The sequence below is a fragment of the Haliaeetus albicilla genome, chromosome 12, assembly GCF_947461875.1.
Source record: "Haliaeetus albicilla chromosome 12, bHalAlb1.1, whole genome shotgun sequence".
Taxonomy (NCBI): domain Eukaryota; kingdom Metazoa; phylum Chordata; class Aves; order Accipitriformes; family Accipitridae; genus Haliaeetus; species Haliaeetus albicilla.
In genome coordinates, this window is record NC_091494.1 from 13,135,132 (window position 1) to 13,160,698 (window position 25,567).

At 38.0% G+C, this 25,567-nt stretch overlaps 1 protein-coding gene across 13 annotated transcripts in view; it reads right to left on the reverse strand.

Annotated features, from left to right (window-relative positions):
* Window positions 1-25,567, reverse strand: part of TCF12 (transcription factor 12) — a 174,979-nt gene that overhangs the window by 21,434 nt on the left and 127,978 nt on the right. For 10 of the 13 annotated variants that reach the window (XM_069798139.1, XM_069798142.1, XM_069798138.1 and 7 more), the window contains 5 exons: window positions 10,006-10,111; window positions 8,734-8,873; window positions 8,274-8,418; window positions 6,682-6,746; window positions 2,425-2,503 (listed from right to left, as the gene is read on the reverse strand). In XM_069798139.1, the coding sequence (XP_069654240.1) occupies window positions 2,425-2,503; window positions 6,682-6,746; window positions 8,274-8,418; window positions 8,734-8,873; window positions 10,006-10,111 (535 nt within the window). Of the gene's footprint in view, window positions 1-2,424; window positions 2,504-6,681; window positions 6,747-8,273; window positions 8,419-8,733; window positions 8,874-10,005; window positions 10,112-20,098; window positions 20,264-25,567 lie in introns of those variants that run through there. The other 3 variants (XM_069798147.1, XM_069798144.1, XM_069798145.1) reach the window with 3 other exon arrangements.

Sequence of the window (25,567 nt, forward strand, 5' to 3'; positions counted from 1 at the left end):
GCTCCCACCATTCAGATCCATATATAAACTTCACATACATACACACAATCATTAAAACTATGCAGAAAGCTAAGTGCTGGACATGTTTATGTAAAATTAGAAATTAAATGAGGGCAGGGAAGATGAGACACACACTATTGTCTCATAATACTTGGGTGTTTTCATCATGTTGTTCTCAAAGCTTTTACTTAAATTACTAAAAAAATGTCATTAGTCCTTGTTCAGTAACACAACAGCCAAATAGTCAAACATGAGCTTATATACTTCAGTGTCTCATGAAGTTACTATCTCTCAATGCTTTAAATGGCAAATAAAACGCTCTTACTGTAATTTACAATTAAAGGATAAGTAAATTATGACATAGTCAAATCTATAATAAGAATGCTAAATAAACAAAGAATTAACTGCAAAAGAGGAAAATCACGATGAAGGCTAAAATGCTCCAAAATATATTATTTCAGTATACATAAAACATTTGTTTTATCTGCAATAACTTTTTGGGTCAGGACAGAAAATGGCTACCAGGAGTATAAATAGCAATAAATATAGTAGTAATTACTTTACATTGTGCTTCACTGTGTTCTTAGTGACTCATCTGGGAATAAAGATAAAAGTCCAGATTCATAAATGAAGGTAATTAACCACTGGAGCAATTTACCAAAGGCTTGACAAATTCTGTATCACTGGAATTAAAGGGGGTGGGGTGGGAGGGTGTAACTGTAAAGCAGATGCTAAGTTTGCGCCTGAGAAGGATTTCAGTATTATTTGCTTATATCTACTACTGTCTTAGCCATCAGAATCCAGAATAAGGAACACAAATCAAAGTGCAAATTTTGGAGAGTTTTACACTTGATACGGGTTCCAACAGACAAAGGCATCAACAGCAAAGGGAAAACCTCAATTTTAGGGACCTCAAATTTGTATTCTAAAACAAGAAATTAGCTAGCATGCTTACAAAATTAGCTGTAGTATCTAATCAGGGAACTCAAACTGGGATCTTTAAAACTTTAAATACTTTGAAATGTCAGACTTCTTTCTTCCAGCCACAAAATATTTTCAGTATTTGCTTTGATGTTAAAAAGAAAATAATAATAATTTTCTGGTCTGATCTGCCTTTTCAGTACAACAAGGACATACAAAACATTCTTTGTTGACTGTAATCACTGAATAAAAAATCCCATTAATTCCATCATTACTCAATTCAACATGGATTTTTCAGTTACAGAAAAAAAATGCTCAAAGCAGCTGCTCAGGTATGCCATGTCAGATATTCATTAATCCGTTAAGTCCACAGAAAACCAGAACAGTGTCCATTAAACATGAGTGAAGTATGAATGATGAAAGTTTTCTGAGTGACATTGCATATACAGATATGCATATTCACATACATATGTATATGACTGCATTCTGCATGCAATAACTTTACTAATTTATTCACCTGGATTACAAAAGCATTCAGCTATGGTCATTCTGTACACCTTTCACCATAAGTTTTTTTTGGGTTTGTTTTTTTTTTATAAAAAGCAAAACACTCTTGCAAAAAAGTGACCAACAGCCAGGAGCCTGCAGTGATATATTAAATAACAGAGAATGGGAAAACAGACTGTTGTATAAACATTAAATAATTTAACAAATTGTACTATAGGAAAGAACAGGGTTAAAGTTACATCATCTTGCTTGTAATTCTAGTTCTTTGTTAAACAACAAATTTAAGTCAATGGAGCTTTCACAGTCCTCTCTATATGGAGAACAGCTGTTCAACTTTTACTAGACAGCTGAGGCCACAGTGTCTGTGAAAGCTGCACTACCCACTAATAGCTGTAGGCAGCTGCCCAGTTCTTCTCCACACTGGAATGCTTCTTCCCACATTCACACTACAAACACACAAAACACAGGTGACAGAGGTGGCTGCAATACAGAGCATTTATTTTGAAAAATGCCAGAAATTCTTCTCCCATAGAATGAAAGCATTCATGGAAGATATGAATGAAAAGCTATCCTGTGTAAAAACTGGATAGTCTCTACAGCTTACTATATTTTCATTAGAGGGAACACACACCTGCTGTTTATCCCTAAAAGCTGCCGCAGAGTTTTAACATATAGCTTTAAAAAACCGCCAACAACCAAATCACTCTTATTTCTCTCCAATGGTACAGATTTTTACAGATATCTTCATAGCTGTGATAGTATATGCTCATTCAATGTTTTAAAAGATTACTTTAATAAGCTAATTTTCAAAGCCAGTTGCCAGGATTTAAGTGAATGCTTCCAACAAAATACTTAAGAATCTGGATTTATAAACCTGGGCGTAGTACAACGGAAAAATAAACAAAATACAGAAGTAATTATGCAAGGAAGCTACTGCTGATTTCACTGACGTTTTCAAAACAACAAACAACTTATTGACAAACGGCTTGTCTCTACCTGTAAGAGGCGAAGGTGATCCAACTGGTGTTGACGGATTCGATGGAAAACTACTGCTGGTATGATCAGGAGAATAAATCTAACAACAGACAAAAGAGATTGTATATCAATACGTGTCATAATACACAGTAAAAAACATAGCTATTAGGATTCCTTTTCATGCTTTTAATTGTCACTCTTGATGCTGGGTTGATTAAAAAAAACCAATTTGATCCTTCAATCACAGCTCTACTTTATTACACTCAAGGCTCTAAAAATGTCCAGAGAACTTTCATTTTCAAGCAGCTGTCAAAATAAGCACAGCCTGTATTTGATAGCAACACAAGTATAACTGATCTTCCTTCTACTTTAACAGCAGCAAAAATTACAGCCTTTTTATCACTGAAGGAGAACGATATACGTAAGAGTTAACAGTACAAAGATAATTAAACAAAACTTCAGGAAAATGCAGAGGAATAATGACTTCCCAAACATTAGAGAGAGAAAAGATTTTAGCAGTCAACACATGTTATCTTCTAAAAATTAATCCTTCAGAAGAGAAAATACCAAGGACGCATTCAGCTCTAGTTACGATTGGTACCTACTGAACAAAAACCATCTGAAATTTGTTGCCCTTGCTACGTATTGCAGCACAGTTTTTCTCTTGTATTTCTGTATCAGTTACTCCCTTGAGATACTAAACCTCAACTTGCAACAATTCATTCCTTTCTATTAATGTAATTATAAAGTCTTGATAAAAACTAAAGACTTAATGCTTAAAGCTTTAATTAAAACTTAAATTTTCAAGATTCTTGGAAAATTCATTTTGTGAAGGGAATTGAATAGGTTTAGAGACTGACAACGGACTTCAGAAGATATTCTTACAGGTCATCAGTTCAAACCTGTTTTACTTGAGCAGAGACCAGGATTTGTTAGTCATCAGATGGCAGTTAAAAAAATCTTCAGTGGCAGTGTGGCTGCTGTCTCTTCACACAGACAATAAAACATTTCAGTATTTAGCTGACAATAAACTGGGACTTGGTTAAGTTGCGCATTTTATTTTTTTGAACTGACAAAACCAGGACCCAATAGACCACGTGCTCCTTCGTGGTCTATCATACTTTTTCATTAGAAAAGACCACCAGTTTCCTAATGGAAATACCTCTTCTTTCTCATACATGCTAGAAAGCAAATATATTTAAAAGAACAAACTGCCTCAGACCATTGTAGGAAAATTCATGCATTGTACATCAGCATAAAAATGAATCTTGCGTGTCAGTATGGGAACTGTATAGAGCTCCAGACAGATAAGATACAGACAATTAAAATTATGTCAGAACAAAGGCGATGAAGTCTCCTTTGAAACTGGTCGTTTTCCACTGCTCTACCTGCTGATTTTATTTTGCTATATTTTATAAGAGAGAAAACCTACATTAATACCAAAGCCACAACTAAAATACAAGGTCAGAATTCATTCTGCATGCAGTCCCTGGCCACTGTGCTGTTAAATGACCAATGATGAACAACCCTGACACCTTCTGCCAGGCTTAAACGGTAACATGACTCATTTTACTGCAACAAATGAGACTCCTCCTCCTATCAGTCATGGTCCATTCCAATCAGTGGGGTGCCAATATGCCAGGATCTAATGAAAAGGCTCTTAGACAAAAGCCGCACAATTGAGAGCCTGCAGAGCCAAACCTCAGAGCTGTTAGTCCAATTTTTTAAACACTACAGTGTACATTTCAGTTAGGCTTTGTTATGTTAATGTTATTGAGTCTAAAGCAACAAAGAAACTTAATTCATGAATTACTTTTAGAAGTCAACTTCCCTACATTTTCTTTTCTTTTGTGAGGGGACCAGTGGCTATTTAACTATCAAGACGGTACAAAGGCCTTTACCCTAGTTCTGAGGTAGGAATCAAAACATAAGTTATCACAAAGAGGTCTGATATAATCAACAAAGTTAAACAGTCCTCCTGTTTGATCTCCTCTAAATTAAAGACCAAGTGTTTTGATTTGGCATTAGGCAATGAAATAAACCAGATGTTTCTCCTGCCATATAACCCTCCATGGGCACAATCTTAAAGGGTTATTGTTTGGCAAATGTTCAGGGAAACACATTAGAAATGGCACGAATACCCAGATTTTCTTTTCTTTCTATCTATACTAGTTCATTATCCAAACTAATGCATAATCCACAGGGCTTTGGGAACTTTGTGTAAATACTTTCATGTACAATTCTCTTTCTTGCCTACCCTGAGATTAAGACCACAATTATCCAGGCTTAAACCTAAAATAAAAGAACCTTTGCAAATGTATTATCTGGCCTTACATGTTTAATCACATACTATTCTGTATGGTCTTTAATACCTAAACTGAAGAACAAATGTCGTATCCTCTGATGTTTCGCACATGAAAGGCCTATTGCGAGATGTACATCAACAGAATTTTAGAACTAGAAATTCCTCTCAACAGTTGCAGCAGTAGCATTTAAAATCCTAACAGAAAAGCATATAGCATCATCTTAGAAAGAAAAAGTCAAGACACTCGCAGTATTTAAATAAAACTTTGTTCAAACAGAAAAATATTCTTTGTTTACTAGCCATCAGAATTCATGTGCACTAGCTTCACCTGCAGGAAAGACCACCTCCCTCCTCTCCACAACCATGAACGGTGCTCCTTGCCCAACAAGCACAAGTGTGCTGGGTACGCGCGTGTGCGGGGGAAGCAGATGGATGAGGCAAGGGATTTGAAGTGTGCAGACTATGGCATGCACTGATAGAGCAGATGGAATGCATCACCATCAGCTATGACAGAAATGATTTATGGAATGACCTGGCTGCTCCTGCCAAGCAACAACACGGGATGACAGAAACAAGTTTCTATGACAACCAGAGCCCACCCACCAGTTAGATTAAACATTTCTGACTTCCACTTGCAATATATTTAGAGTTTTTCCTCAAAACATCAGCCTGGTTTTCTCAGCTAGTGACTTGGGAAAAAATACCTGAAAGGACGAGAAAATAATTTAAAAAAGGAGATCGGTGGAAAACATCACAGAGTCCCGCAGGTCTAACTGGCCAATGTGTCAAGCCTTACAACAGAAATTTTGGTCAGGCTGCAGAACAGCAGACATCCTAATACATCTGCAGAGTAATGAACAGACTGAAGTATGTAAGTATTGCTATTTCTAGGAGTCAAAAATTATCCCAGTTCTTTTCTGACAGGTCTCAAACAGACAAAACCAGAGTGTTAACTGCCCTCTGGACTTGTGAATTGTTATCTACTTGCTGAATCCCCAAAAGCAACAGGAACAACATTTTTCTCCTCAAAGCCAGTAGGTCAGAGTTCTCCTACCCAATATGGACATTACAGACATTATCAGATCTGGTAATCTTTTAACATATGACCCTCTGAGGGATGCAAGGGTAACAGGATCTGCACGAATATGCACATTTGCATTCACTGGTATGAGGTGAGGGATCCAGAATCCAACTCAGAAACGGTCTTTTGGGGCTGCAAAGTAGTCATTTCTATCTTTTAAATCAGACTTAGTCTCCCTATTTGCTACATGCAAGAAATACAAAGTGTTCCAGCCACCACTCCCAATTCCGAAATTTCTGCTATACAGTATCAATTACTGTTTTATAAAAAGTACATCTGATTGTATTAATGCAAAAATAATTGCTCTATGTGTGCATATGCAAAGAGAGCTTATAGACTGAAGATACTTGCAATATTTTACATTATCTACATTATTCCAACAAGAGTTAAGAGTTTAAACTTTATGCATATACAGCATTTTAAAGGCTGCTCCATAAATTATAGCTATACAACACAACATTCAAAACCTCTCTGTTTTATAAGGCCACTGAGAAAACATTTTAAACCTTGAGGCAGGATCTGCTCTGAGAATAACGTTAAAAATATTTGTCTTTAACTAGAACACTACAGAAAAAAAAAACCCAACCCCAAACCCTAAAGTTTTTATGATTATCTTTTACTTCGTCTAAGCAACTTTCTAAACTATATCTGCCCTAAATTTTTCAATCACCTGAAAAAAAAAAAAAGATGACAGAACGAGTCTTCTACAAATAAAAACATTTTCCACTTGGTTTTTTATAGACATTTGTCTAGTACGACATTGTATCATAGTACATTATTGTAACTTCATACATGAAAACTCCTGATTTGATATTATAAAATGAACACATAAATAATGGATACAATGATCAAAATATGTCTTTCAGATCTGAATATTCTAACTGCTACTTACAGATGCCAATGCCTTTCCAAGTGCATCACCTGTCTGTGAGCTTCCAGCACCATTTCCTCTGTTTCCTGTAACGTGGAAAGCAAACCCAACACTTATATTTAAAACTGAAATTTATTTACTTGTATTGTTTTATTCATCACATACAGTTGAGCAACTTTTTAAATGGATATTCTGAGGAAGTTAGTGTCAACAGAATCAGTTCTCATTATACTTAAAAATTCAATTAAAACAATTAGATTTAAATTTAGATGCTCTCCTCTTTAAAGTCAAACACAGTATCACCATGATAACTTAATGACCAACAAGCAAAAGCAGTTAGAGGAAAGACTGAAATTATTTTCTAGGATCACAGGCTAATTTTAACGAAATGTGAAAAGAAAATCAAAATCAGAAAATTATATTATTGCAGCTTATTTCTAAATGGTTATCACTGAAGTGCTGCACGTTTCATTAATTCTTAAAGCCAAATTCACTGAATAGTTCCTTGTGTGTCTCCTTGCTCCCCCTGCTCTAATTCCCCGTGTTGTACTCTCATCTTTTAGAAAATCCCTGAAAAGCTCTTATCCACCAAGCTTTCTGTCACCCTTGCTCTTAGTTGCATGTCAGCAGCTTTGCATGCCCTTTTGCTCCACACACCATCAAGCCAAGAGGAGGTCTGAAGCCCTGCCAATTGGAAACACAGAAAGGACCTGAATCCTCTGAAATATCTGCTTTACTGTAGAAGATAGACCCTTTAAAAGAATCTCCTTTCTCCAATTATCAACTTCTAATGCCAAAAAAATATATTTAATGTGAATGTAAGCCAGTCACATCAGAAATCCAAATCATGCAATACTCGCTGTTTCAAGTTTCCGGCAAACTTGGATTTTCCAACCTGAATTTCCCATGCAGATTCATTAACTTGGTTTTGTTTAAAGATCTGAGTGTAAAAAACACGTTCCCAAAATCAAAGCCAATATAGTCACTCTAACTAAATTCTGCTTACTTAAAAAGAACTGAAGTGGAAATCATACTGAACTGACACAGGGAATCTACAAGCATTTAATTTCTACAGCTGTATCTTACAATGCGCAAGTATGTGCAAGGAACAGATGATCAACCTATATTTCATGCTTTCCACGTAAGCATGGAAGAGACTAAACCAGCCACCATACTGGCTACTTAGTAATCTCTGTATCAGTTAAGAGAGGAATTTACGATGCAGTTTATCAAGCTCTGCAAAGAAACAGTCCTCCTGCCTTTCTCCGGCACAGTACTTTGGTGATACAGCAGCTCTGAAAACTGCAAAACCAGAATTATGTATATTAACATGTATATATACTAAACTATGGAAGGATAATTGCCATTAAGTTAGATGGATACAATCTCCTGAGCAAAGGCTTGGCTGTGAAAGCAAATAAACCAGTAAGTCTTAAGCTGACTGCAAAACAATTTGCCTCATCTCAGCCATACTGAGGACAGAAATGTCACAGTGGTGCAGTACCCCTGATCTACAAGCATCCCATAAATTAAATCTTACTAATTTTGTGCGTCATGCAGCCCTAAATTTCATTTTCTTGTAAAATTAAAAAAAAGCCGGAAGAACTTTTTACCCAGAATATTATCTGATCCATTGACAGGTGGAGTGTGTGAGGCAGCTACATAAGGTGAACTGCTGGTACTGCCACGATGGAAGCTAGACATTGGAGGAAGACTGGCATTTATATCTGTAGGTGAGACTGAATGCGGGGGATAGCTCTAGAGAAGAGAAACAGAGATAAGACATTAAGTAGTCTTTAAATAAATATTGATATTTTAAGATACCAAATATACAGCACCCAGCTCTTTATTAAAGGGACTCATCCATCCTCTGAACAGACCACTATACAGCCACAGATTTCTATTGATACAAGAGACGCAAATAAAAGGACATAAATCTAATACAGTAAGTTTGTGATTTCTGACAACTGGGTTTTTAACTGACATACATGAGCAGCAAACAAGAAGTGAATTCTTTTGAGTCAGATCTCCATATAGAATCACAAATACATTAATCTGTGCTGCATATCTTACCAAACGGTCATGTGTGTGCAGGCTGCCGTAACTGCCGGACTGGGACATGTGGGAAGAGGAGCCTCCCAGCATCCCACCATAGCCGGGCTGGCTCATGCCATTGGATGAACTCCAGAGGTCAGAAGAATTGTGGGTCCCATCTTTTTTTTAATTATTATTTAAAAAAAAAAAAAAAAGAAAACAAGAAAAATACATTTAATGAAGAAGACCACTGAGTTCTACTTTCCTTTACAAAATTATTTTAAAAAATACAGAATTCAGCTACTCCGACTAACATCAGCAGGGAAATGGTGACCAGTTCATACTGCGTCTTCTATTTTCACGCCACCACACTGTTGCTATATTTATAAAAAACCCCAAAAACCAACAGAGGCTTTATAGCTGAAATACAATCCAACCACAGCTGAGAAAATACCAAGTACTTCTGCTAATTACACAGACCTTCAGTAAGGCCAGATTTGTATCAAGAGGGTTGATAAAAATTCCAGACTGAAAGAAATAATAAAAAGGGGGGTGGAGGGGAGAGAAGTTTGGCTAAGCAGAGCTCATCATAAACATACAGTGCAAAACATCTATTAACCAAAATAAGCAATTTATAGTCTAAAATACCTTAGTACCATAAAAATATAAAAACATTTCATAACAGATTTAAGTAACTGGAATGACTACATTACATAAGCCTTAAACCCATGTGTCAATGCAGGTTTCCTTCTGTAGCATAAACTGAAGTGCTCTGTAATTCCCATACTGAGAAACTATGCTTTCAATATGCTCCAAAACCTCATCAGACTACAGTACGAGCTAATTGTGTGACGTGAGGCTGAGGAAATGAATTCTGCTCTCATTTTGTTCAACACAACCCCCTTTTTTTTGGCATGTTGGATATACAAGCATTTAAGAACTTAAGACTGTTAGCTGATATTGTACAGTCAAATTCCAGAACAGTCAAGAAGCCCTCACCTCATTTTTCTCTATCTCTCCAGTGTGCTGCTCTGAAGCCCCTACAAATCAAGGGATGGGGGATTCTGTCCATCTGGCCTGGTGTATAATCCCCTTAAATTTCAGTCAGCAATTAATGTCATGAGAAAAACTTTAAATCAACAGACAGCTCCCTTCATCTAACTGTTTCTGAAGTACATAAAACTTAATCATAGGCTCTAGCACAATATGTTACCTTTACGCTTCCTCATTCATTCAGTACAACAGTGGCTGACTGCAGATTTCTACCTAAAGGACAAGTGACATCTACCCATATAAAGTCATTTTACCCACCTTGCATAAAGAAAGTGCTAGCAAACATACTGCTTGGTGGCTTAGGAGACGGGTAACTTGGAGATTCTCTGTTGAAATCATCAGAACTTGGGGATGGTGCATACACCTAAATATTGGAGAGCAATAAAAGCAGGTTAGTAATATTTGGGTGTTCTGCATTAAAAAAAACTGTAACAGCAGACAGACACAGATAGAAAGCACAAATAAAAAAAGAACAGTGTAGCAAGCTGCAGCATTTGTTGCCCTTGTTTTATTTGCTTTTTAGCAAGTTGCCACAGTACAGAGGAAGTACAGTAGAATGATCCTAACAACACACTTTCTGGTGTGCCAACTCAGCCAGGTGGCCTGATAAAAGCTTGAATGCTGATTTTGCTTTCTAAGTGCATGACTCGCACAGACTTGTTGCTCAAGATAAAAAAAGCAAGATAAAACAACCGGGCCCCAAACAAATTTTATTTTAAAACAACTGTATGCCTGTTTGAATATTTAATTAGCTGGCATCCCAACAATCAGAAAGTAAAAAGAACATCCAGTGACAAATGGAACGATTTTAATGCAACTATTGTATCATCTATTTAGAAACTTGCACGCCTTTGTATACTCATCAAAAATATATGTAATGCAAGTCCTGAGTAATAATCTTAAAACTGCAACATCGAGCAAATTCTTTTCACACTGGTCTAGCATTAAAGAAAACCAGCATCGTTCTTTTTTCAGTGTAATGCCACACTGGAAGGACTATTCTCAAGATGCAAACAACAAATTTTCTTAGGTTAAAAATCTAAGATGCCAAATTAACATAATGATTAGAAGTCTTTCATTGCAGTAACTCTAAGAAGAAATATAAAGCATATTCAGGAATAAGTCAAATCAACAAAGCCAGTATTCACAGACTCAAGGACTCTACCCATAACATTAGTTGTTCTAAGCAATGCTATTTCTTCATACCAATATTTTGGTCACTATAGTGAGTATTGCAATATGACTAGTGTATGTTAAAAGAAAAATCTTAAAAAAAAAAAAAGGCAAATTAACAAATATGGAAGCAAAGAATATAAAAATGTAACATTGAAACCAGAGCATCTTTTTGCTACAAAGTAAAAAATGGGGTATTTTCATTTTTTAATTGTTCACCTTACTTGTAAATACATAAGGCTTCATAAATGCCTATATTAAGAATAATTTTAAAACTTTAAAGCTTACATACTGCAAATTGCAAAGTGCACTATGTCCCAAAATTCAAAAGTGAGTATTTTTATCCCTTCCTATACAAATACAGGCACATGCATGTTTCTACAACATTCACCTCTCTTGTCTTTCTGGGATGTTGTTTACCAAGCAAGAAAAGGGCCAGGAAAACCAAGCCGGCCAACAAAAAAGCATAAGTTCCCTAAAAGAGAACCATTGTTCTCCCGGAGGGTGACTGTTCTGATACGGATATTCAGAAAGTGAAGTGGGTAAGTCCCGCTGCCATTTGCATACCAATACCCCTCCTCCTCACTCCCAAATGCTTTTCTAGCCTGCTGTTGTCAGACCAAATGGCTGGGCATGTGCCTGCAGACAGCACTCTTTTATATCAGGGGGACTGCTTTACCACTCTCTTCGACTCGTTTTATATCAACAGAATTTCAATAAAATCTATCAAACTACAGTATGATGGAATCAGGACAAGGGCACAAGGAATCAAGCCAGGGCATAGCTGTCGATACGAGCCATGTAATGAAAACGGCTGCAGGTAAAAAGGCACCTGGTAGAAAGAAGTCGAGTGGAAAAAATACACAACTTTTAGTTGCATGCTTAAGATTTTTTTTAATCAACAGAAATGAAAAATTTTTAGGAAAGAAAGCATTACGGGGAGCTTTTGTTGAATATTTTACTTGCAAATTTTCAGTTTATGGAATAAATGTAAAATAGAGATGCTTACCAGAGTGACAGAATGACAATATGTTATAAGCAATATTAACAGTACATATGTATTTACTATATAGGATGAATGCATGTATATTCCATGCCTCAGACATATTGTAACAGAAATGTCACTCTGTCAAATTGTAAATACTCGCGCTCATAAGACTGCAAACATATTAGGCAAAACTGGGCTTAATTTACAAGTTCTCTGTTGTGCAGAGTAACACAGCATATGCTATAGCTGATGGATAATCTATCACTGTCACAGGACAGCAGTGGAAACAAAGCTTTATGACATTTAGGACTGCCATGGAGATGTACACTGATTAATGCGAAATCACCTACAATGACGAATTCTACTTCTTTTAAACTGTAACGTTATCAATGAGATTTGTAAACACAAGCTTCAGACTGAAATTTTAACATTTTACATAATTGGGTGATTTATAAAAACTGATTAAACATTATCTCAGAAGGGAAATTAAACCGAAAAAACTCCTACAAATGTATCATTTACAGATACATGTGTACAAGCCATTAACATAATAAAAATGTTATAAATTATATTAACGTAAAAGAAGCCCTTCCAAACAGCTACATGAAAGTCCTAGCACAGACGCATAACTTTATATAGTTTCTGCTTGTTTTGGTATCTTAACCATAGCTTGCAAAAACATAGCTGCAATGTTATGAAGCTGCACTTGTGCCAGTCTAGATTTTTCAGATCAAAGGGTTCTTGCGGCAAAACACAACTGATGTGGTCTCAAAGACTTCATTAACTCCAGATGTGGGGAAATAGCCAGCCAATTCCACAAAAGGAGCAAGTCTCTTTTAGTTACAATCAGAACTACCCACAAATTAAAACCAGGCCTCTGATGTCATCTGATCACCTGCAGATGAGCGCCAGGTTTTTTTCTGGTTAATGACCTAATCATAACTTTTATGTTGTGTTACTAGAAACAAAATTTAAAAGCAAAGGACAAGATTTACTAAGATTAACTTGAAGTCCATGAGATGCAAAATACAAAGGTTTTAAATAGAAGAGTTGATTTAAAAAAAGGGCGAAATTTTATTTTTAAGTCGGGAAGCCATGTACCAGGCAGGGCAACTAGTTTGTTCACGCTGAAAGCCCTGCATGCACTAGGACCCCTATCCAGCAAAACGTAGGCTCTGTGGCTGCTGGCCCACAAGAGGCTCGCATGGCTGCACCACAGCTCCCTGGTCCGTGTCCTAGTTAAAGGGCTTTCTCTTCTGCAACAGCTGAGTAAGGCAGTTATAAATATGACGTGGCTGCTCAAGATGGCCTCTTTTAGCTATTAAACTGATAACAGTGACATCCAGGAGGCATCAAACCAGTTTTTCCTGGCTGACATTCCCACTAAGACAAGGAATACTGTTAAAAGGTCAGCCTGTCTGCAGAGTCTCCTTGACAAGGGTTGTCTCCAGCAGGTAGAAGAGGAGCCCGTCTTCTAATCCCCTTAAACGCACTGCACCTGAAGGCATCGGATGTGTCTCCATGCTGACAAGCAAAACACTCTCCAATTATGAATGGGAAATTCCCTTCCAATAAACACAGGCCAAAGCCAGGTTTTTTCACATGACTTATCAAGTGGAGGGCTTGACTTTTTTGGAGCTGTGCTAGAATATACATCAATCCTAATGCTGCACTGCTTCTGAAGGGTAGGTAGCCGCCGCAGAGGGAAGTGGGACAAATGAGAGTTGTAAAGGACATCAAGTCAGAGACCCACAATGGTCTCTTCCACACTCTGAACTGGTTTATGTTTCTCCAGTGGGAAAGGCAGGATGACAACTAAGATTTTTTTTTTGAGGGGTAGTGGTGAGAGCTGACTTCAGACCAGAGCTGAGAAGACATTATCTCTACTACATCAGGTTTAAGCAAAACAAAATGCATCATCCAGCTCTGAAATCTGCCCCGGTGATTAACATACGTAATGAACACTATCATGAAAGTTACACTGACCTCATATATCTAAAACATATCAAAGGATTACACAGTGTGCTTCTGTGTACTAATACAAGTGCCAATAACGTGAACATCAATTCGAAGATCTGGGTTTACCAAATTTTATGCTAAGTAAACTTCCAAGTTTCATTCTATAAATGCATTTAATAAATATAAAACTTACAAGTCCTCCTGTTGGCATACCTCCTCTCAGGCAATTTTCCCATAATCTGTTTCAAATTCTTAAATATTTATCAGTGTTTAATATTAACGTTAAAAGATTAAAAAATAGCAATGAAGCAACCAAATCTTACTTCCGATGAGCTCATCCTATCTCAAAGACCAAGGCTCCCATCACACAGACTGTTTATGGAATTATGAATTATGTTCCTCATTTAAGCCTAGATATTAACAATTCTTGGAAGTTCAGGAAAATATTTATCAAGCTGCTAGAGACAGAATTTTTTGAAACCAGTAGAGATGGATAACCTATTCTGTAGCTTGTAAACTCTGCTAAGTAGCCTATCTACATTCCATCAGCATCAGTCATGCACTGAGCAAGTGCGCACTGATGAATGATTTGTACATGTGGCAAAATTTTACAGTGTATTATCTGCAGGTTTTGTGGCAAAAGCTAATTCTGCTGAAAGGCAGCTCTAGGAAAAGGAAACTTGTTTTCACGTTTATTCTATTTCTGACACAATCATGTACTAAAGCTTCAGGAATGTAAAATAGTAACTATAGTTTTCCATGCTCCTTTTAATAGCAAGACAGAAGCTGCCTCCCCCCCCGCCTCAATTCTTGTTTAGTTGATATTTGAGCAAGATGATAAAATGAAGAGCCCTAGTATACAAGATCAGTATACCATAACCTCAATCACACTTTTTGTTTCCAATACTAGGTGTAAAGCTTTATACATTTTAAAAACTCTTCTCACCACCCAGAATGAAAATAAAACACTCCTTTAAGAGAATAGAGCATCAGTCTTGTCTGCAAATCCAACCATAATTTTTAAGGATGGTATAAAATTCAAACTCGTTGAAGTAGCTAAACTGAATTCCATCTTAAATAAATGTTTATGCAGTTTAGGCATGCTATACATACCTATTTGGGTATTTTTGAAATGCAGAATCCCACTGCAACAATACATAGCACAAATACTTCCTAGCTTCTTTCCCAGTAAATTACAATCTTAAAGTCACGTTAAAAAGTGATAGGCAAACTTAACAAAAATCCCAAATTCAGTATATGGAAACCTTTTGGTCTGTTCTTTTGATTTTGTTTTTTAAATTGTAGTGTGAGGCAGAGAGCAGAGGAAAAAGAAGGTAAGGCAGCAGGAACAACACCAGAAATAAATATACATATGTAGCGCTTGAAGATTCTTTTCATATTTTATTTGCTAAGTAAAGTCTCTTCCCCACACTCTCCAAACTGTGCTGTTACTAAAGGATGCATACAACGAAGTCTGCAAAAATTCCTGATTAAATTCAGATTTTAAGGAAACAAAAAAAGGAAAAGCTGAAACTAATCAGCCTGTTTCTTAACCAGTTCCCTGTGTTTCAGAAGGCTATTATAGCTGTGGAAGGAACCCCCATCACCAGTATTGACCACAGGAAGATGCAGTAGTATATATAACACTACCTTTTGCATTTGTTTATTTCTTCTCTGAACACACTAGTACTCTCAGTTTCTGTACCTCCGACACAGACTGTTGTATTTCTACAAATGGACTTCAACACACACGTGATTATGAAAGCAAACACACTGAGCAAAGGGGTGTGTGTTACTCTTTGGCGCTCACATTTCAAGAAATATAGATCTGTCCAATACAGCACCTGATCCCATCCCTAGCTGCTTTCATTTGCCCAAGGAAATGGACATAACCTTCACTTTAAAGCATCAATAAAGCTTGTTGCAGACAAGACAGCCTTCTGGCAGGGGACCACTGCTCAGTAGATTGGCAGTCCAACCCAATGGAGTGGAGCAGGGAAAACTCTCTTGGGCTGATACATTGCAACTCATCGTTTTTTAGGGGGATGGGGAGGGGAAAGAGAAGGGCGAGGAACAGAAAAGAAAAAAAAAAATTCAGCTGACCAGTGTTTACTACCTGTCTTTATTCAACATCCACAGCCGTGTACCCCTAGAGATTTTCCAGATGATCTTATATTTGTCCTGACTTACAAATGTTAGCTTTGACCTTGTCTGAGTTGCTGTGGGCAGCATATGGTACAGAACAGCTTTAATTGTACTTTTCTCCCTGTATACTAACTGGCCCAGTACTAATAAAAACAGAATTGAATAATTCTTTTTAGCACCTGGTTGCTCCAAAATTTACAAACTGAAAACACTTTGCATTGATGTTAAAAGACTTAATACATTATTTATTGTGCAACAGCTACAGAAAGGCATGCTGCCGTGTCATCTAAGCATCATGCAATACTATTAACATATTTGTCTCTGCTATAACTCTGAGAGCGATGACTGCAAGACAGGCATTTTCTCCACTAAAAAATACCCAAATATACACATACCTACTCATACTTGTGTTTATTTATTCATCTCTACACACATACCCACACGTACGTATGCACACACGACACGTTTATAAATCGCCTTTTACACTCTGAAAATTGTCAAGACAAAACATTTTCTCAAAAAAAATCCCAATACAACCTAGTTTACAAAAAAAACAAATCATAAAGCATTACATACATGCAAAATATATCTCCCTGCTGATTTTTTTTTCTCCCTTTTTAAATAGGATTTTGTAGAAATCTACTGTGAAAGATGCAGTAACTCTGCCTTGGAAAAGGGCTCAATAAAGTCTCAGCCTATGCTGAGAAAAACAAATATTTATTCAATAATAAAAAATACTCATACACAGTCTGGTATATTGAATTAACCCATACAATGCGCAGAATACAACAATAACGTGTAATATATTCACAAATTTATACTCATATGAAATAGTAGTCGTAGGTGACAAAATAAAATATAATTAATATTGTTCCTTAAAATGTTTGTTTTGGTGGTAACTGACAAAATTACTGCGATCTATATAAAAATAATTCTACAGTACATTTAGAAAATAACCAATTTATTTCTGAACTTGTAGGTTAACTGAAAAAAGTGGAAATCTTTCAAGTCTATATTTTACTCTTTATGCAAAGAAGATATAAAACTTCTATTACTTAAATATTATTTTGCTGCCATTGCATTTTATAAAATTTAAATGAAAAGGCTCTGGTGAATGAAGAAGTTTGCTTAATTATTTATTAGTTAAAAAAGAAGAATAAAATAAAAATGTTTAAAAAGTATAATTTAAATTTGTCCTATTATTTCTACCTAAATATTTTTCCAGGGTTTTTTTTTTTTTTCAGTGGGGGTTAGGTGTTTTGATTCTTTTGGGTCTGTAGCATAGCTCTTGAATGAAAGAGAAAAGGTAAAACTTTAAAGAACTTTAAAGAGAGATAAACATTTTAATTTATTTTTCCCCAAAAGCTCTATATTAGAATTTTGTAAGCCTTCCATAAACTGAGAATATTTTCTATAGATCAACAGGTGAAGGACCAAAAAAAAAAAAAACCCCAACAAAAAAAACCCCAAACACCACAGGCTAAATCTTCTAGCTCAGTGAAGTGCAAGTGCTGTATTTTATTTATAAAACAGATTAAGATCTTTTTTCTTTTTAATTTGGTGAGGATTCTTGAAATGTATTTTTTTTATAACACCTATTACTAAAATCTTACTCCTTAGCAAGGGATTTGTATTAAAACACTACTTTTCATTTTCATGTGTCCCTCCCAAAACATACAGAAATTACAAAAACTTAACCTATTCTAATAGTAAAACCCCCGACTTAATTTTAAAACTTGTTATTTATGTGCCAGGGCACACATGACCATCTATTGGGGCCCTCATATACTTTTTTTTTTAGCTTAATACTAAGCTTTCTTCTGGCTTACAAATTTAAGAAGTTGAAAAGAACAAAACATTTTTAATGAAAAGTTTAAACCACACATTTTCTATGTCATTTCCCACTGCCCTGTGTGTAAATAAATCAGATTTTATATACATCACCAAGTATCAAAGAATGTCTGTATCCAAAATCTAATGCAATAATCTAAATAAAAATATCAAACTCAATAAGGTGCATACTATCAACTACTAATTGATCAAACACTACAAATAAAAGCAGTAAGACATCAAAATTAGGGTATGTACTGTTCTCATGGTATGGAAACATTCATATGAAGATTTGGCATACACACCTAGATGTGTGCTTCAAAAACTGTAAGACAAAACCCACACCCCCCGTTTCACATATCTTCCTTGTGTATATTTAAATTAGTAATTTAGTTTAACTTGCAGAATTCCTAGGAGAGAAAAAATGCTAAAAGCTAGTGAGATGTTAAAAAAAAAACAACACAAAAACAAACAAAAAACCCCAAAACCTTGGGCAACATGATATAAGATCATCATATGATTTGTCATCTATTTACTAACTCTTCAAGCTCATAAAGGTCACCTCTGACCCATAACAGGCACATGCTATCAATTTTCAAGCCATGCTCTCCTACAGTACCAGCACTTCCATCTACTATATGCCTGGAAATACTTAATAAGATCAAAGCCTTTTTTTCCTGCTACAAGAACAAAGAGAAATGTTGTAACAGAGTGATCTGTGCTCTAGAAAGAATAAAATCAAAACTCCATGCAAGTTATATTCCCTTTGCTTCAGGGTTATTGTATAGTTAATTTTACTTAAGTCTTATATATATCTTCACATAAAACTTCAAACAGATTGTTTTAGCCTAGGAGCAGACATGAAAGAAAAATTATTTCATATTTGAAAGACAGCTGGCATTTATACCAAAGGAAATGAAATAGAGACAAGCAATTTTACTCATTCCCCTAACCTCTCCTCCTGTATCTTTTCTATTATTCAAGAAGCTCATACACAGTGTCTTTAATAAGTATAAAAATCCATTGTTTAATTATCATTGAATAAAAATCTTGGCAAAAAGTTTACTAATGAAGGCAAAGCTCACATAGGCCCACGAGAGGAGAAACAGAAGTAAAAAAAAAAAAAACAACCCCAAACAAACACACGACAAAAAAGATCTGTATCAGCATCTCTTTTTTTCCTATTTAATGTTGTCTTTGTAACAGAAAAAGGGCTAAACCACAAACAACACAAACTGGAAAAAACAGTTAAATTTACCGTTGGGTGCTAATTTTTTTACACACAAAAATCAGAACTGTTGTCACATACACTTAAAAATTTTAAGCGTCAACCATGAAACAGAAATATCCCCTTCGATTTCCAAAAAGTTAAACTATAAACAGAAGATTTAATTTTTTTCAGAATCTGCCTTCCCCCCCCCCCCCTTCCTCCAGTGGTTGTAGCAATATTTTGATCATTTCAAAACCCTACAAGTGAAACGAGCAGCTCTGGGCAAGACAACGTTAGCAGCCGGCTAGCGGATGCTACGTTCCTCACACCGCGCAGCGCCCGGCAGCGCGGCGCGTTACCGATGCCACGGCCAGGGCTCGGGACCCGCTGATCGGTCAAGCCGGAGCAGCGATTACCGAGGTGCACGCAGGAAAGCTGCTCTGCAGTCATTTGGAAGAGGAGAGATTAAAAACCAAAACCCCCACCAAAACAAAAAACAACCAACCAAAAAAACCCCACCAGACCCCAAGGAAAAGCCGCCAAGCACGCAGGAACCCGAACTTGGCTGCGGCACCTCAGCGGCAGCCGGCGGGAGCGGGAGCGGGGTCCGGAGCGGGCAGGGCGGGAGCGGCGCGGGCAGCGCAGGCAGCGCGGCCCCGGCCCCGGGGCCCCGAGCGCCGCCTGGCTGCGGGCTGCCGCCCTCCGGCGCTCCCGCGGAGCCGGACTTGGTGTTCCTGTACAGAACTGAGGAGACTGTCACCCCACCCCCCCGCTACACAAAGCGGCCCACGAAGCCCGGCATAGTTTCTTTCAAAGACCACTCGCCTCCCCCCCACCCCCCCACCCCAACCCCTTCGCTCCCGCAGGGGAACAGGTTGCCCCCTGGAAAGCACCCCCCGCCCTCAGAGGGGCCGCGCGCGGCTCAGCGCCGGACTCGCGGGGGGACCCCCGCGCGGTGAACTTGTATTTGCCCGAGGAGCGGCCGGCAGCCCAGCACGGCTGCCCGGCGCCCACAGCAGCTCCCGAACAAAGGCGGCCGCCCTTACCGTCTTCCCGTTGTAGTAGTACATGAGGGAGTTGCTGCCCACCCCGGGGACGGGGTACGCGCAGTACATGGCGAGGCTGGCGGCGGGCCGGGCTGAAGTGCACCGCCTCTCTCCACGACATCCACCCGGCCGCCCGCCCGCCCGCTTCTCCTGCGCCGCCCGCGCACATGGAGCGCCTCAAAGGCGACTTATGCAAAGCAGGACTGAACCATCTCCGGCCGGGCGCGGGGGTAGGGCCGGGCGCGGGGCCCCCGCCGGCCCTCCGCTCCTCCGCCTCTGCCCGCCGCGGCCCGGACCTCGCCAAGCGGCCAAAAGGGAGGGAGGGGGCACGCGCACCCGCCCGCACGCGCCAGGGCCCGCGGCCACCGAGGGTAAATGGCGAGCTGCGAGGCATCAGCGAATGGGTACGGCCCGAGCGACTCGATCTCCTGCTTTTTGTTTTAATTTAATTAGAGCGCTTGTGGCAGCGGAGACGCCGCCTGGTGCGGCTCCAGCCACACGGCCATCTGGCTCTGCCTAAAGTTGCTTCCAACTTCGGCGAACGCCTGCCGAGGCCACGGGGAGCCGCTGGGAGCGAGTCCCACGGGAACGGCGGAGCGCCCAGGCAGCCGAACCCCCGGCCGCGGGGCGTGAGCCGGCGGGACGCGGACGGCCCTCTCGGCGGGCGAGCCTAGGCGGGGATCGGACCCCAACGCCAGGACGACGCATGCACAAGACGCCTGGCTTAATAATCATTAAAAAGTCACGTCAATGTTTTCGTTCTGTGGAGTCATCCAAAATCCATTTTGAAGACACAGTACACGAAGTACGATGGTTCTTTGGAAGCGTAAGCCCGGACTCCCTTTACGTTGTAGAATACATTTCTGTATGAAAAAAGCAGTTCTGTGCCCAGATAAGACGGGGAAGAAGAGAGAAGGGGGGGACACACACGACCCCGACAACTTTGGCACATCACAAGAACGTGAATTACACAAGACAGCAAACAGACTGCAACTTCCAGCACAAAAATTCCCTCAATATTTGGACATTATCTATGCCTGCTAAGTCTTTTTGCTTTGCCACTGAACAGTGGCGTTACCTAACATTAACTCTTAATGAAGTGTACATTTTTTTTATTTTCGATATATGAATGCAGTTGGTTATTAACCGAGCTCCTGATTAAGTCAGATACGCATTTCAATCCAGGGAAAAAAAGGTTAAAGCAAAACCACATTTCTCCACCTCTGTGTCGACTGCCAACACTGTGAGTTCTCCCTGCCTCCCTCCTGACAAAAGCAGGAAAATAATTCAGGATAAGGAAAAAAATGGGCAAAGTTCAAATCAGCAATTTACAGGGAAAGAAAGCGAGTTGCAGAAATTTGGTTCATTCTGCCAAGCACCTTGCGTGTTAGTGAAATCTTCTGAATTAAAAAGATCCGCAAGAGTGACAAATTGAATACAGTAGAATACCATGGTCGGATAAAAATCTTTGTGGGTCTTCTGTATATCGTCCATTATCTCAGGACATAACTACTGTAGTGTCTGTGAATATACAAAATATACACACACTGACAAAAAATATTCACACCTCCAGCTTCAAATGCTTTCTCAGTGAACTCTTCCAATCAACTGGGAGACTACTGTGCTCAAAGTATGTTGGCAAATACATCCTGAAGTTGACATCAGCTGAAGAACACTTGCATCTTTACTGCAAGTCAGTCTACACATGCAGAACTACTTAACTATGCAGTAAAGCTAATGATATCTGAACTGAACTCTCCTCCAATACAAAAGGCATAGCAGCAGCAGCTGCAAGAAAGAACATCGCTATACTTCAGACTATTAAATCGCCAGGCCCGCAGAGTGACTTGCGGCTTCCTTCTTCCCCTAGGGACCACAAAGACCCATTTCAGTCCCCAGAGAGTCCCCAAGAAGCTTTGATTTGCAGCTAACAATGCCATTCCTTAAAGCTTCTCACTAATGTTCCGGACTCTACAGATGAGACATGCTAAAAGATCTTCAGATCTTTGCATGTGCTACTTCTCATAGCACACTAGATTAAAATCACTAATTCAGACTAACGTACAACTTAGAAAAAAAACAAACCCTAAACACTGGAAAAAGCGCTTTCAGCTTGCAAGAGTTGAAGAAGTAAGAGAACCCTTTTTTTCCCCGAAATAATTCAAGCACACAAACTTTTAAATCATTGAAAATACTTCTAGGGTAACTGAAGTCAGTTCTTTGAAGTAAAGACTATCATCAACATAGTTGTAATTGCTACTGCGCCTCCACGCACACATGCTCAATTTTCCAAAATAGTTGCATTTGAGATGAAGAGCATGATCAAGCCCCCTCTCAAATAATAAGCATCATCCACCCATATTACAAGCAATTGGAAAAATGTTAAAACATACTTACTGCAGAAAAAACTAACTTTACTGTGCAGCGTTGGGAGGGGGGCTTCTCTGCATTACAACTGCCCTATACTTGTACAGAGCAATTGTAATGAATAATATATAGGTAATATTAACTGGTAATATTTACTAACGCAACATTTATCAGTACAAGGAAATCATTGACATTGTTCACCATCACATGGGTAAGACAACAGCAACAGTATGATCAATAAAACAGAACAACACCACTGCAAATGCTGTCTGTAGACAAACTAGGTTGAAGACTGGTACCTCCATAATGAGATAATAAATGAATTTGCTCCTGAGTTACTTGCCCACAAATCAAAAGGATAACAATCTCATTTTACCAAAATGGGAATTAGTTGTCCTACCCTCAGTTACATTGATGGGAATAAAATCATACTGCACAATGCTTGAAATTTATCACTGTATCTGCTCTACATTTACTGTACAAAAACGTTGTTTCTCACAGGACATTTGTTACATCGATTCACCTTACAGGATCAAACCATAATTCCATCAAGCATATCAAACTTTGACCCACAGAAGTTTACTTGCACCAGAATAGATGAAAAATAAACCTAAAAAGGAAGAATTTGAAGTTACTCTGTATTTGCAGGAACTACTACTACCAGATAAGTATTCCAAAAGCTCGTGAAGTCCCAAGTAAGTTTTTGTTTTGTGGTTGCAATTTTTATAATCCCCATTTAAGCCAAGCAACAGCTGCTCTGAAATTTGTTTTCTTAAGAGAATCATGTTACAGTGAAATGAATCATAGCTGGATCAGCGATACTGTACTGAGTACAGTTGTTTACTCCATTTTTCCTTGGTGACAAGTCAAGGGTTAATCTTATGACTCAGCCTGACAAAACAAGTCAGCTGGAGACAGGGCCAATTTTTTAAACTTGATTTCAGACAGACATGCCGTCAGCAGAGGAGCACTGAACTGACGTGCACTTTGTAGCCCGAATTGTTTCCACTCATGACCCTGTACTGTGTGTCAAAACAATAAACTGCCTATTTCTAAAGTATGTAAAGAGATTATGAAAGCTGATGCTGAGCAAAATACTGATCTAATAATAAACCAAGCTACCTGTACGAGAATACTTGCAAAGACTGTTTTAACACAGTTTTGTGAATGAACCACATGTTCTCCCTGAAAACAAACTTTTATGTGCAGTAACATTTTTGTCCAACTTGTCAGAGCCACAAAGCAAATACACAATAAGCATATGTAACCCATCACTTGAGTTTATAAAAAATAAACATAATTTCTCCAGATCACTGAAAATTATACCATATGAAAGATAATTATGTAACTGTCTCAACGGACAAGAGCCATCATCTGGTCAAACATATTCCACAAGAAGACTGAAATATCAAAATACTTTAGAAAGGTTATTGCTTTTTATCACAGTTTTGTTATTTTAAATGGCTCTATTCAAACACAACAGGAAGCAAAAACTTTTCCAATTAATTATGTGCAACTAGGAATTAAAGTTCCTTTTTCACCAACAAAAGCAACTGTGATGTGTAAACCCAAGTATCGTGAGTTTCCTTGCAGAGAGTTGGCTTCAATCCTGCTTAAAAAACAGTAACGTGGTAAGAGCCCAACCTGCTTTTGATAGCGATACCAATTCTATTGTTCTTACTAATTTCCATTTAATTTCTTAGGGGCTAGGTTAACCTGCTATCTTTGGAAATAAGGCAAAGACAACTGCCCTAGAAGTCTCTCCTTTCCTCCCCACTCTGTCCGAGGTTGGCAGTTACTATCAATTTCAACCACGTTTGACAGAGGAACAGAAGTTTCACAAGCAATTAAGTTCTTACCAGTTCTAAGAAAAGTGGAACCTGAAGAGAAGAGACAGACCCCAACTGATGCCCCACTGAAATAAAGGCAAAGAATGGGGAATAGAGGATAAAAGACAAATTCATAGAAAATTAGTCCTATAACTGAACAACCTGTCACTAATTAAAATATACATAGTAAGTTTGAGCTGCTTCTCCTGCAACAATTCAGAAAAAAAAAAATTCTAGACATCTTAGGACTCCCAGTATAACTTATTTTAAAACCAAATATTTATGAAGATTAACTATAGAAAGGCCAGAGTTAGGATCATTGGTAAAGGATGCATGGAACATCACACATAAAGTAGCTGTTAGAATAGGCAAGATTTCAAGCCTTAAGAAACAAACCCGGCTGTTTTAAGGGGAAAACAAATTGCTTATTAAACTGTCCTCTATTTAATTCATCACTTAAGTAAATGTTAATTTATTTTAAAATCCTGGAAGTATAGCCTTCTGTTGTTAACCAACCACTAAGTATGCTGTTCAGCAGAGACAGAGCAGACTAACTGTATGGAAGACAATTTAAAATAACCCAGTGGACTAAATTTGATAGGCAAAACCCACACAATATCCAAAGGAAAATGTTTTAAGCAAATTAATTTACTCATCTACACAAGAGCTAAAATAGTTTGGTGGTTTTCTTGTTCAAAAGATTTGTCTTTAACTTCACATTTAACATTGACATTATTATAAGCAGGGAAGAGGGAACAGTTTGAAGGGATAGAGAACAGACAACAAACACTAATGAAATTGATATTAATTGCTACCCATTACTTCTACCTAGCAATATTACAAGGGGGGGGGGGGGAGGCTTGTGGGATGGTTGTTGGGTTTTTTGTGGTTGATTGGGGGGCGGGGGGGTTGCTTGCAAAAAAACTCCAGTTAGTTATGACAGATATGGGTAAAAAAAAAAGTGGTGGTTTTTTTTTTTTTTTTAAATTGGAAACTACAGCTAGGAAGTTTCTCTTTCAGTATTTTTGCAAATAATATTGAATTTCAGGTGTTTAAGCTTTTACGTAAATATTTTACTAGAATGGAAAGAATGAGGAAAAAAGTGTTATATATCACATTCTTCAGAATCAAACACAAAGCAATTTATTTGAGGTTTTAAAACTTGTTTCAAAAATCTTTCAAATAAAACTTTGCTAGGATATTGCTCTAATTCAGAAAGTTGTATTATTTTGCTGAAAATATTAAGCACTTAAGGTTTGAAAGCCTCTATATA